The sequence below is a fragment of the Falco biarmicus genome, chromosome 10 (genome assembly GCF_023638135.1).
Source record: "Falco biarmicus isolate bFalBia1 chromosome 10, bFalBia1.pri, whole genome shotgun sequence".
NCBI lineage: Eukaryota > Metazoa > Chordata > Aves > Falconiformes > Falconidae > Falco > Falco biarmicus.
This window is the reverse complement of record NC_079297.1, coordinates 14,460,984-14,474,482: the sequence shown is the minus strand read 5'-3', so window position 1 is coordinate 14,474,482 and position 13,499 is coordinate 14,460,984. Positions and strand designations below refer to the sequence as shown.

At 49.1% G+C, this 13,499-nt stretch overlaps 1 protein-coding gene across 3 annotated transcripts in view; it reads left to right on the top strand.

The window, feature by feature from the left end:
- KCNQ2 (potassium voltage-gated channel subfamily Q member 2) overlaps positions 1–13,499 on the top strand; it is a 77,585-nt gene that overhangs the window by 23,145 nt on the left and 40,941 nt on the right. For 2 of the 3 annotated variants that reach the window (XM_056354801.1, XM_056354799.1), the window contains exons 2-9: positions 1,421–1,511; positions 2,747–2,873; positions 4,017–4,192; positions 5,322–5,447; positions 7,778–7,888; positions 8,574–8,669; positions 9,382–9,476; positions 12,810–12,839. In XM_056354801.1, coding sequence (XP_056210776.1) covers positions 1,421–1,511; positions 2,747–2,873; positions 4,017–4,192; positions 5,322–5,447; positions 7,778–7,888; positions 8,574–8,669; positions 9,382–9,476; positions 12,810–12,839 — 852 coding nt within the window. The remainder of the gene's footprint in view (positions 1–1,420; positions 1,512–2,746; positions 2,874–4,016; positions 4,193–5,321; positions 5,448–7,777; positions 7,889–8,573; positions 8,670–9,381; positions 9,477–12,809; positions 12,840–13,499) is intronic. The other variant, XM_056354800.1, reaches the window with a different exon arrangement.

Sequence of the window (13,499 nt, the reverse complement as noted above, 5' to 3'; positions counted from 1 at the left end):
ATACAACAAAAAGGAACAGCACGCACCACCGGAACCGTACCTTATAAATATTCAACATGCAGTTTGTAGGAATGTGAGACAAAGCCAGACAAATGAATTATTTAATGCTTTTAAAGAATGCAGCTTTTAGTTTCTCCTTGCGCTGGCCTACTTTATTGTATTGGTAAATGGATCTTTAGTAAATTAATTTCCCTCCTTTTGTTTGAGCAAGCAGTGGGCATCGCGGGCTGGTGGAAATCATCTCCATTCGTGAGTAGCTGCCAGGACACCTTCATAGCTGAGAACTCGGGGCATCAAGTGTCAGAGGAGAGTCAAGCTCCTGTCATTCATTCGGTGCCTTTTGATTTGTGTTAGTACCTCCAGCGTTCACAAAAAGCATGGAGCAGGCAGTTTTGATGGGGACAGCCTGTGAATGACAGGGTGGTGTGGCACTTCTGAAGTTGCTTTTGGGACAGCCCATGGGTTTAGACATCAATGAGACCTGGATGGATACTGTAAGGGTTTGGAGAATCTCCCGTATTTCATGGCAAATGAAAGAGGCTGAGAGAGCTGATATCAAAGCTGGGTCCCTCCCAGCTCCTGGCAGGATGGGGCTCCTTTGCGTCTCTGCCAGGCTGCGACAGAGAGGCCAGCCCAGCGCCCTGCCCAGTGGCAGAGTGCCTCTGGATCCATACTAAGGTACTGTCAGCACCAAGGTCACATCCCCTGGACTGGATCAAACCCCTACTGTGTCCTGTGTCTGGCCACAGACAAGCAGAGTAACAACCTTCCATCTCCCAGTGATACTACAACAAACTTAAAAAGTCGCCAGCCTTTGCAGGCGCTCAGGAATTAATCTGGAGTTCCTGCCTAGAAAAGAAACATTACATCCACCCCAAAATGTCCTACCTTGCAAGGATAGGAAGTGCAGTCCCGCTTCTTGTGTAGCTTTTTTTGTGGATGCGAATGCATCAGCAGAGCATCAGTGGAGCTTTCCCTGGGCTTGTGCCCAGCCTGTGCTCCTGCTCGTCAGCCCGCTGGGTCCCCTGTCCCTGCAGTAATACATTTCCCTGCTGGTCTGCATGCTTGTTGAAAGCATGTGGCAGTCGGGGCTGACAGTTCCTTGGGGAAATAATGTCAGAGGGGATCAGGGGAGTTGGATTGGCATCGGCCAAACTGGAAACAGTCTAGTGGGTCCATCAACATGTGACCCTTCCAGTTGGTAAAACCGGGGATTTCCCCTTTTTACCTCGTGGTGTAGCAGCAGCAGCACAGTAAATACTCATAGACAAATATGTCCAAAAATGCTCTCTGGACTAGTTTGATGAAGTGTGAGAAATTCCTGCTCTGAAAATTAACATTCTCTCTCTCTCTCTTTTTTTTTGTTTTGTTTTTGTTTGGGTTTTTTTTGTTTGTTTTGGTTTGGTTTTGTGCTACGTAGTTTTCTACTAGTTTTCTCCTGTCTGGTGCTGTCTGTCTTTTCGACCATTGATGAGTACCAGAACAGCTCGGAAGGGGCCCTTTACATCCTGGTAAGTGGAGGGGTTGCAAATGAAGCCATCAGTAAGGCATTAAAACAAAGTAAAAAACCGCACAAAAACCTGAGGTTGCAGGTGTTTAACAGAGGCAAGAATTTAAGCTGTTGCTTGTGAGAAGGGGACTGCTGGAACCTGCAGGTAAGAAATAGGAAAATCTGTATCAGAAATAAACTAAAAATATTCTTAAGGATCCTTTAAAACCCTTCTTCCTAAACTCTTCCTTTGTTCTGCATTTATCTTCAATTACAAAACACAGTGGCAAGACTGATCCCAACTGAAAGGCGCTTTGATGTCCAACAGCTCCCAATATCTAAAGCCATGGATGCTCTGAGTAGGGGCCATCCTGTGTAGCTGCCTCCTCTCCCACGCTATAACATCCCTGCAACTATTTGATCCATCCCTGAGCTGCAGAGTTTTGTTCCTTAAGTAGCCAGGTGTCCCTCACAACGACAACGTGGCTTCTGCCATCAAGAGCCAGCAGAGATCCTGCCTGCACTGCCACATCGCAGGGCTGCCGGGTTCACCCCTCTCCTTTCTTTTTGCCTTTCTTCCTCTTCCCCAGTCGCTGCCCTACATTGACATCAAAAGGTACTGCAGACTAATTAGGGATTCGTCAGGTTTGGGACATGATAAAGCTGAGGCAAGCGCTGCTAGTAAAGAAATCAGCGGGAAGGGAGCGTGCGCAGGGTGTTCGGGTGGCAGTGCAAAAAGCTGTGGTGCCCTGCGTCGGTGTGCTGGCTTGGCACAGGGGATGGAGATCTACACCGCCCCTGCACCGGGCAGCACAGTCACAGCGACAACCGGTCCAGTTTTCTAGGGAAAAAAGCTCAAATTCCCTGTGAAGAGTCTTAGGGAGGAGTAGCCAGTGATTCCTGTCTCTGGTCTTCCCTGAGCTGCTCAGCTTTAACCTCGTCAAGTCCTGGAGACGAATGGCAGGGAGAGGAGCGGGTACTCGTCAATCCTCTGATGGGGCACGCAGACATGATAGGAGGTGCAAACCTCTAGTTCATCACTACAATGTGCAGTACCTCTTGCCACCCCAGGGGAGGAAGGTGCGACAGCACAGAGCTGACAGTCTGTCGAGCCTGGGCTCCCAGTTTAATGGTGCGGACAGCTCTGTGATATATTTTCTGAGGTGCGCAGAGTTTAGTTTGGGGGTTTGTACGTGATTCTGGAGCATGCTTGCCATCACACTTCTATCTCAACTAATAGCGTTGTCTCCCTCGCAGGAAATTGTCACCATCGTGGTGTTTGGGGTGGAATACTTTGTGAGGATCTGGGCGGCTGGCTGCTGCTGCCGATACCGGGGCTGGAGGGGAAGGTTAAAATTCGCCCGGAAACCTTTCTGTGTTATCGGTAAGAGCTGCCTCTCTGCACGGGATTTCCCAAACCAAAAGGGCTATTGCTTGTGCGGTGCTCCTGTTCCTTGCATGCAGTTTGGGGGTTGATCCTCAGTTGCTTCGTGGTCATCTTGAGAAGGGAAAGAGCACAAAGGCACAAGGCCTAACCCACAGACATGTTTTTTGTTATTCTGCGTGAGCCCCCCCGCTGTTTCCCGCAGGCCTGGGAGTGCTCCCGTTGTACCCAGGCATCACTGACAGCTGCCCGCAGCCGCAGAAAGGGAGTTTGGCCAGCAGAGGCTGGGACCCCGCGGTGCTGTGTCCAACCTTGACACCGACTCACTCACAAGTCATTGAAACTCTCTGTGTCTCGCTTTGCCTTCCCTGATGCTGATGAGCTGCCTCACAAGGGAGTTATGAGACTTAATTAATTCTTGTTTGTAATGTATTTGGCGATCCTCTTGTGAAAGGGGCCATCTGTGCGCAGCGGTTATTTTTAATGGGGTAAGGAGCGAGCAGAGAGGCTGTGCCATTCGCTGTGGAGCCTGCTTTCAAATGTCCGGGAGCTGGCGGTGGTCATGTGCAGGACCTTAGCTTATTCCACAGAAAAGCACTCCTTCAAAATTTGCATAGAAAACTGGGAAGAGGGAGGTTTACAGGATCTTTGAATTTGAGATATATAGAGCCAGGCTTTTTTTCTTGGACTTTTTCTTGGAGGCCTTTGGCTGTGAGCACCCCAGGATCATTATGGTGGGCCTCTAGGTGTTTTCACTCCCAGCTGAGATGGTGGAATTCAAACCCCTAGACAGCTGTGCGTAGCGGGCAGCTGCAGCGGGTTAAAAAGGGCAGGCATTCTGCAGGGCTTTGATCCAGTTTAGCGGGGTTAGCACTGGATCGTATCGGAATTCAGGCTTTGCAGTATTTGACACATTTTCTATGGGAATGATGAGCGTGGAGAAGGAAACCAGGATGTTTTCCTAAGGTGTATAGTGGCTCCATTCATCCTTAAGATGTATGCTGTGTCCTTCCAGCATGAGCTACAACTAATAGGAGATCGCTTCCATGCACAGCCGTCCGCTGCCATGGCAGTCGGTGTGCCTTCCATTCGGAAGCGGTTCAGGGATGTTTCTTCAGCTTTCCATGCCCTCTCTTCGTGCAGACATCATGGTGCTGATTGCGTCCATTGCCGTGCTGGCAGCAGGGTCTCAAGGGAATGTCTTTGCCACCTCGGCACTCAGGAGCTTGAGGTTCCTGCAGATCCTGCGCATGATCCGCATGGACCGGCGGGGCGGCACCTGGAAGCTCCTGGGCTCTGTGGTCTACGCACACAGTAAGGTGAGCAAGTCCCAAGCAAGGACACTGAGTCACTCTGCATGTTCTCCCACCAGAGACACTGCTTTGGTTCAGTTCTCCAACCCAAACACCTCCCAGGCCTGGGGGGATTGGCAGGTAACACGGAGAGCAATGCAAAGTCAGAGACACAAGGTCCGATGAGCTCTCCGACCAGTAGAGAAGGGAGAGATGTTTAGATGTTTGCAGGGGATGTCTTGAACATAGCGACTACCTGCACACCGACACGGCTCATTTCAAAGAGCTAGCAATTAGCCAGCAGCCTCATTAAGCACAGGTGTTGCTGTGAGCCCTTTGTCTAGGCTGCACACTGCAGAGCTGATGCGTTTCTGGAAGCGCACCGTGCGAGCAGCAGCTTCCCACAGACACGATGCTTGTGCCATTCCTCTTCCCACCATGAGATCACAGACCAGTCACAGACCTGATCCCTGGTGTCAGGCACCTTGGCCTTTCTTCGGTTTGGGAAGAGATTGTTGGCGATTTTTTTGTTTCCTGCTGCCAAATTTAGAAATGTAATGTTTCCTGCACTTTTTCCCCTGAAAAGCTTCACCAGCTTATCCAGAACCATGTAAAAATCATTGGGAATTTGTGGGTCTCTTTTAACCACTCTTGCATTAACTTCATCCAAAAACAATCATTCCTTTGAATTCTGAATTAAAACTTCCCTGAAACTGGGAGATATGGTATCCAGACCCCAGCCTTGTAGCTCCTCCCCTGTTAGTGGAAGGGACCTGCACTAAGCAGAGTCCCCAGGGGTCTGGAGATTCCCATTCCAGTTTTAACCCTACATCCCTGTGTGAACTGAGGAAATAGAATTATTTTTTTTTTAGTCTTAGTTCTACATCTTGAAATAATGGAGCTCTTAGTAGTCCTTTTCCTTCTCCATTTGCTGTATGTGTTTAGATGGCGGGGTCTTCGGGACGGGGGCTGCCCCATGTGCGTGGCAGGGCCACCACCACTACCTTGGTCCCATCTCAACAAGGGGCACTACTGGTCTTGAACCAAAGCCCCAAAGCCTAAAAGAATTCAGATCCGACCACAAGCAAGCAACTCGGCTTTTGGAGATGCGCATCAGGATTGCAATATTCTCTTCTGTCCCTTAATGATCTTGCAGGAGCTGATTACTGCCTGGTATATTGGCTTCCTGTGCCTCATCCTGGCCTCTTTCCTGGTATACTTGGCCGAGAAAGGAGAAAATGAGCACTTTGATACATATGCAGATGCACTCTGGTGGGGTCTGGTAAGTATTTTTTTATAGAACAGCTGCTGGTTATTAAAATAAAATGTCCATTAACCCGCCATCTTGTATCACTTATGTGAGGAATTGACTTACAGCGTGCTTAGTTAACATTTTTATTAAATGGCTTCAGGCTGCTCCGTTTAGGTTGTCTTCTTAAATAAACCTTGGAGAACATGTTAGGGAATCCCATTTCTTGAATTAGCTGGAGCTGCAAGGAAACTGGGAACTCATGTTGCTCTTAGTCGTGGGATTTAGCTCAGCAGAGGCAGGTCAGATAAAGACTCCATGCTCTACGGGGTGCTTTGATCATCATTTTGACAAGTATTGCCGCCCTTTAATTATTTAAAATCATACTTGGGCAATGCTCTGTTGAACACGCTGGAATACATTTTATAAAATTAATAAGGTCTAAGTACCAGAAAGACTCCGGCTCTGAAAGCACTCCCCTTTCACATCTTTGCTGACAAAGGAGGAAAGGGCAATACTTTTAGTTTGCTCTGTGTGTGCGCGTGCATGTGAATTATTGGATTACCCGATTAACAAAGAAAGAATTAATGACGTTCTAATCTTCTTGCATTATTATTCTCCTGCTCCGACACTGTGGCGCTAGTTTGGCCTTGATTACAAAGCATGTAATGAAAATCCCAGATCTGATCAAATCCCAGTAACAGGCTTGGGGAGGAATCGGCTGATCAAGCAGCTCCTGTGTTCCGACAGAGGGAAGGCAGCAGTAAATTGCTTTTCAAGTCCCTTGGTTATGACAGAAAAATAAAAACAAAGCTGAATTTGACAGAACTAGAAAATAAACAATGAGGAAGAAGTGACAGCCCAGATTAGAGCTCAGTCTTGGGAGAACCATGTGCAGATTTATCCCTCTTGCTTCCCAAGCTGTGTGAGCCTTTGGCAGCAGATCACCGCTCCCTGTTTCAGGACATGGAGCTGCACTGGTCTGTTTTGCCCCTGAGAAGCTCAAAGTAAAATCTGAGCTTCATTAAAATAAATAGGTTTTGTCATTGTCCAACTCACGGGTCCAGTACAGACATGTTAAGAGATGAGCAAGAGAAATCAAGTTTCAGGTTCAGAAACTTGTCCTTTGGTGTGATCTTAGTGAATCCAATCCTGGTAGTGGTCTATAGAAATTACAAAAAAATTGTAAACAAACTTTGCAGTGATTATGGAGAAAGCATTGCTTAGACTTTGTGTTTCAGTAAGGAATAGCCACGTAGATGCATTTTCTAACCACTTTGTCAAAATGGCATCTAATTGATAGGGCTTTTAGTGGGTCCAATTAAACAGTGCTTTGGGATTGTACTTCCATTTGTGTAAAAGTGATTTTATTCTAAGTTGAATGCATGAGGTTTCCAAAGCCACAGCAGCATGGTGTCAGCTCCCATCCCTGGGGCCACCTCTGTCCGTGGAGGCTATGGGACAGGGACGGCTTTCCACTTGGCATAGGGACCTTTGAGGTCCACTGGGGAGAAGTCTCAAAGGTGTTCCTAAGCAGACCATCTCTCCCTGCCTTGTGCTGCCAGTCCCAGATTCTCTAAATCCTGTCAGAAGCCTTGGGGGATACCCAACGTTTCCCACTATAGTGATGTCTGTGGACTGAAGGGGGAAAATGCATCTTTCCCTGCAGTTTGAAATTCAGGGTGTTCTTTGTCTCCAACAAATCTCTCAGCTCCATCCTCAAAACACACACAGCAGCTTGCCAGCACTTCCCTGGTGCACTGCAATAATGTTGGGGACGGGAGAAAATGTCCCTAAATGATGTTGCAGGAAGCAGCCAGAATTAATCCTGTTGGCCTAATATGTTGGTTTGAAATGGGAAGGGAGACCAGCTAATAGGCACTGCTGGCAAGATTGGGAATAAACAGCATCAGACCTTTATGTGTGCAAATAGCCCTGCCTGCTCTTGTGAGATGCCAGAGGGAGTCCGGGGGAATGGTGCCGGTTCGCTTCCCTGCCGAAGGCACAACCTCATCTCCCGGGGGAGGCTCAGAGCTGCCGCCAGCCTCTGCACCAGATGGCAGCTCTGTGTGTCAGCTGAAGGCAAGAGAATGCTCCCAACTGGTGTGAAAACCCAGCCTGTCGAGCAGGGAGGGTGGCAGCACAGTCCTGGGCATCGGGGCATCCCGGCTTCCCATGGAGACCTGAAGCAGCTGGGGTCCTCCTGGGCACCCCAGCTGCCCCTCGACTCGGTTGGCTGGGGGCACGTGGGACCCTGCTCCCCCGGTCCCGCTGCGGTGCTGCGAGGGTTTGGGCTGTCTGGTTTGGTTTTGGTTCGGTTCTAAGGCTGTCTGACCGAGGGCTGTGCGGTGATGTCCCCGCAGATCACCCTCACCACCATCGGCTACGGGGACAAGTACCCGCAGACCTGGAATGGGCGGCTGCTGGCGGCGACGTTCACGCTCATCGGCGTCTCCTTCTTCGCCCTTCCTGCCGTAAGCGGAGGCGGCCGCGTCTCGCTGGGGGGGCTGATCTCGGCTGCGCTTTGTCCCCGGCCCCCGGCGCTGGGGCAATGCCACAGCTACGTCCAGTGGAGTGATGCACCCAGAGAGCTCCCGACTGCAACTGCTCCCTGGCTTTTGAGTCAAAGTAAAAGAGAGCAGAGGGGAAACCCTCTCCGAATGTCCACAGCTCGGGCGCTATGTAGATGAGCAAATGGCATGGAAACTCTAGATGCGGCTCTGCACAAACATTTGTTGAAACGAAGCCGTTTTTCTCTTGCAAAGGGCTGTTCCTAGGCGGGATCGTGCCTTTTCAGCCAGTTGCCCCCATCTCTTTCAGAGTGCGTTTCAGTGTGGTGCATGGAGCTGATTTGCCCCTACGGGGATAATTTGCTGAATGCCAGCGCAGTGTGGTTGTTTTGTATTTTATCAGCTGGCTGGAGGTTATTTTGGGAAAAGCAGCAACTCCAGTGAGCGCCAGTAAAGTCTGCTGCCCCTTCACAGGGAAGGGAGTGTTTCTGCCAGGGCTGCCTCGGCTGGAGGCTGCTCCTTCCTTCCCCTGTGTGTTTGAAGCAAAAAACCACCCAGAACAAACCTTTGGAGAGAAAGCTGGCTGCAATTTTTAAGTGGAAGCTTAGCTAAAGCCCCGCTAACTGCAGATTTTTGTCCTCTTCCCCAGGGCATCTTGGGTTCAGGGTTTGCTCTGAAGGTCCAAGAGCAGCATCGACAAAAACACTTTGAGAAGAGACGAAACCCAGCAGCGGGCCTGATTCAGGTGAGGATCATGTCCAAGGAGCCTTGGGCTCACGTCGTCCTGATTTTAGGGGGCTTAATAGACTTCTAGAAGTTGGGGAGGAGATGGGCAGGTGAAAACTGGGGCCGTGTGTGTAAGGTGTGAGACAGCAGCTGGTGACTGGTCTTGTCTGGGAATAAATGCCAGGAAATCAGCCTTGGGAAAATAGCGTGTGGTAGGCAATCTAGGGGAGAAAAGGAACGGAATCCAGCCCAGTGCAGCAAGACAAATGCATTAGGACAGTCTGTTTTCACCCAATTTTTTTTTTCCCCCAAAGAGAATATTTATACTGATATAAAGTTACAATTGGGAGCATTTTTTTCACGGTAACAGATGTCTGCGCAGAAGGTTGGCCTTGGTGTGTATCTTGGAGATTTGAAATTAGAGTAATTTTACGTTCCCCTGCTCCTCTCTCTCCAAGTTTTTAAACTCCCTAATGGGCAACAACACCCATTTGATACCTGACCTCAGCCTGACAGTGAGTGCTGGGTACTCACAGTGTTCTTAGCTGGGCTCACATAGGACTGTCATGGTACCACCCCAGATTCGTCACATATCCAGTCAAGGAAGAGCCGAAATGCTGGACCCTTCCCACAGAAAACAGAGGGAGGAGTCGGTGTTGGCTGAGGTTTATAAAACTGAGGGTAGTGCTGGCCATGCCAGGGTCCACAATCCCGCTGTGTCTTCTCCGCAGGCGGCTTGGAGATTCTATGCCACCAACCTGTCTCGGACAGACCTGCACTCCACCTGGCAGTACTACGAACGCACTGTCACCGTCCCCATGTACAGGTACCTCATCCTCTAACTGCCTCTTCCACTGCCTTCCTCGTGATGCCACTGTCTCCATATTTATTTTTGTTATCTGGATGTATAGTTTTGTTTATTTATTTACTTTTTTATGTTACAAAAGTGGATTTCAAGAGCTCTTAAGGGCTGGTATATGCTTTTTCTTTTGGAGTTGGTTTTTTTTTTTTGCTTTGGATTTTTTGTGTACTTCTTTTTGACTTGATTTTAATTTCCCTGTTGTTTTGTGTTTTTTTTTTTTTCTTTTTGTGTCTGTGTGTGTACATGCTCTTCTTTTCACCTTTATTTCTCCGAGTCCACTGGTAGTTGCGTTGTGTTGTGACAGTTGCCGCGCCCAGGTGTGAAGACCTCCCTCCCGAGCTGCCCTGGATCGTAGGTAAATGCTGCCCTCACCCTGTGTGCAGCTCCTCGCACCCACTTGAGCTCTCCCTGCCGTTCCAGCTGGTGTCTAATGGTCCTTCTGCCTTTCAGCAAACTTCTGTCCCTCCCTTGACTGGCCCAGCACTCCCCCTAGGTGCATTTGCCCTGGGTCCCCCTTTCCTTTTTTTTCTCTTAAGAGGGGGAAAACCAAATCAGGATCCAGTGAACATTTTCCCATTTCTTGCATTTCATTTATCCATCATGATTTGTTGACGTGAGTAGGGAAGGGCAGCGGAGCCTGGCAGATGATGCTGATAAAGCACCGTTGTGTTTTAGCAGCATCCGTCTGGCTTGCTTTAAGGAGAGGTAACTCGTCATCACACCCAGGCAGCTTTTTTCAGTTGAAACGACACGGGTTAGAGCACTGCTGTGGGACTTCACAGCCTCTTGGGATTTGGAGCTTCATGGAGATGAGAACAGAGTCCCCTGCCATGCCTTGCTGCCCTCCGGGACATGGGGAAGCGCCGCATCCCCTGTGTCACTCTCGGAGTTGGTGGCATCAAGGAGAGAATTCCCCCGAAGCTGAAATGCAAAACATTGCTGTTCATTTTCCACTCCACACTGCACTGCATCCCAGGCAGGGCTGTGCATCCCTTTATGGCAAGTTTTTAGGGGCTACCCAGATCTTTCTGGGTCTGTAGAAGAGTCAGACATGTTCCTTAGATATTCCCATAGCTTCACAGGGTTTTGTTGGGCGTGATGCTTTCCCTGTGTCCAGTTTCCCTGCTCCCAAACAGGACTGTGGTCTGATGCTGGGTTGTGCCACTGCAGGTGTGAATCCCTTTCTGTTTTCCCATGTTACTGGTGCCTTCTAGCCCTCAGGCAGACAGTCTGGATATATTTCCTAGGGTAAGCATTAGCCTGTATTTGAAACACAGCAGCCAGCCTGTTAATCCATCTTAAAAACCTGTTGGAAATCACGTTGTCCTGGTCAGTAAGTTTTCATTGGATTTTTTCCCAGTGTGTGTCTGATCGGTTGCTTTTTCTCTAGAGATTTATGAATCAGCTTCAAGACTTTTCTTAAAAAACCCTCAAAAGCAACAACCCAACAAAACAGAACAAAACTGTTTTCCAATAGCATTACACCCACCCATCGAAACTCTCCCTCCCAGGATCTGACCTTCTTGCTGTACATTTGCAGCCCTGCTGAGATCAGCTGCTGGGGAGGATGAGGACCAGAACCTGGTCCAAAGTCCACTGCAAATCACAGAAAGCCAGGGGCTGATTTCGGTGGGCTTTGCCAGGTTTTGCTGCTCTTTAAAAGACTGAACTTGCCACGCAGCCAGGCATGCAGTGACACCCTTTCGCATGAGGGTGCGCTGGGGTCATTACCTGCTGCTTAATCCACTTGTTAAAGCCTGTATTTCCTGTGGATTTAGTATGCAGGAAGAAAACTAAGCTAAAGAGCTCCAGAAGAGGCTAAATAAAAACTTTGGGGAGGAGAAGAAGCAAAAAATATAGTTTGGTGAAGAGCCCAGCTGCTATCTTGAACAAAAAAAACCAGGACAAGGTTGTAGCAGGGTCGTTTGCTGGCTGATGCCATGGGTGCTGCTCCCAACATGGGCCCCAAGCAGCAGTGTCACCCTGGCCTTCCCTGAGCACAGGTTTCTTTTCTCTCCCAGCTTCACCCTTAAATCCCAACCTGTCTGTGCACAAAGTGAACATCACCTGGGAGAGTGAGCCGTTTGTGCACCGATGGAGTCAGCTGTTAGTCAAATTGCATTTTTGACCAAGAAAGCAGCAAACCTCTTTTGAATGTATTTTGGATGCAGTCAGATAATTTAATTGGGGGGTGGGGTGGTGGTGGTGGTGGAAGGGGAGTTACTGTATGTTCTGGCTGCAGCTTCCATCACTCACACTGTCCATCTATCCTTGTCTACCCACTTCACTAAGCCAGCTGGCAGGCGCTGGCCGCTCTGCGCCGGTGCAGCCTCAGCAGCACGTGGAGCCCCGCGCTGCTTTAAGGCGACGGCTGCTAATGCACACGTGGTTAGGAAGTGGGTTGGAGGAGCACAGTACCCCCATCTCCCCGCCGGGTGCCTGGCACCCTTTCTGCTCAACATCGGGCTGCTTATTCCTCATAGCAGGAGCCCTGTGACTTGGGCGTACCTGTCTTCTCAAGGCATCCCCGAAAGACTGGCTGCTTGACAGGAGAAAATTGTTGCACATGCCTTGGAGGAGCTCACGTCTCTCCAGAACATCACTCAGATCACTGCAGTAGCACGAGTCTCACTCATTTGGGGAAAATGTGGTGGCCTCTGAGAGATCTCAGATTTCATCTTTGAATTAAAAATGTGGTAGAACCAAATCTGAAACATGCACGAGGCTCCTGTACATGCAGGTATGGGTTGGGCTTGTGATGCACGTGTAGCGGGGTGCGCCCAGACATCGTAACCTGTTACGCATCAGCCACTGGATTTGCTGAAAAAAAAATCTCTTTATTATCACTCATGGGAACAGGGCCTTGATCTCAACTACGTTCATATATTGGTCTTCACTAAGAAAAACCCACCGGCACAACATTCAGCCCAGCCCAAGGAGACCTTGGCTGATGGGACCAGGGGCTGTGGATGTCTCATGAAAGGTGTCTTGGAGGCCTCCACATTCTCCCTGCCTGTGGTGCCCATTTGCTTTCGGAGCAAGGTGCCAGCTGCCTGTCCCCAAGGGTGACATGGGCATGCAGTGGTTTCTGAGCTGGCTGCAGTGGGAGCGAGCTCAGCCCACGCTCCTGTGCTCACCTGTACGCCTGGTCACAGCGCATCTGCTCCTGGGTATACTTTGTTCATATGCTAATTTTCTTTATTCTGTTTCTTTTCCCCTTTCCTCCACCCCCACCTTTCCCCCCTGTTTTTCTTTCTCTTATCCCTTTGGTTTTCTTTGGTGAAAATACTTGAAAAGCACGCAAACACAAACGTATGGTGCCTCCAGGTATGAAGTGCATGTGACTCTGAAACTGTGTGTCATGTCACTCCTTGTTCTTCGTTTGGGACTGTAACGTGCAAAGGCTTTAATTAAAAAAAAAAAAAAAGAAAAAAAAAAAAAAGAGAAAAAAACAGAAACCTCTGAAGATCATTTTTTTCAAAGGAATGAGTGAAAGCCCAAACCAGACTCCCCATCCTGCTGCCTACAGACTAACTCCATGCACCTCCATGTACATCTTAGCTATTGGTACACACAAGTGTTGGGGAACTGTCTGCCAAAAATGACAATTTGAGGAAGGAGAGTGGGAGAGAGCTTGATAAGCTTGCTTTCTTAAGGATGATTTCTTGATGGTCTTACCAACCTCCTCCAATTCATACAATGCTTAACAAGAAAACTTCCCTGTTCATACTTCCATTTTCCCTCTGCCGTCACTGCTGCGTGTTCCCCTTTCTCTAGCCCTCTGTTCCCATCCTTCCTTGTATCATTTGCCTCACTTCATGCTGTAGGAGCTGTGCCCACCAGGTAACACTGAATTTGCTGAAATCTGCTGAATTTGCTGGTGTGGTGGCACCATGGGACGCATCAGTGGTAGCACGGAGTAAAACCACAGCAGCGGCCGTGCCTGCTTTTGAGGATGGCATCTGGAGGAGGGGGAGATCTGGAATG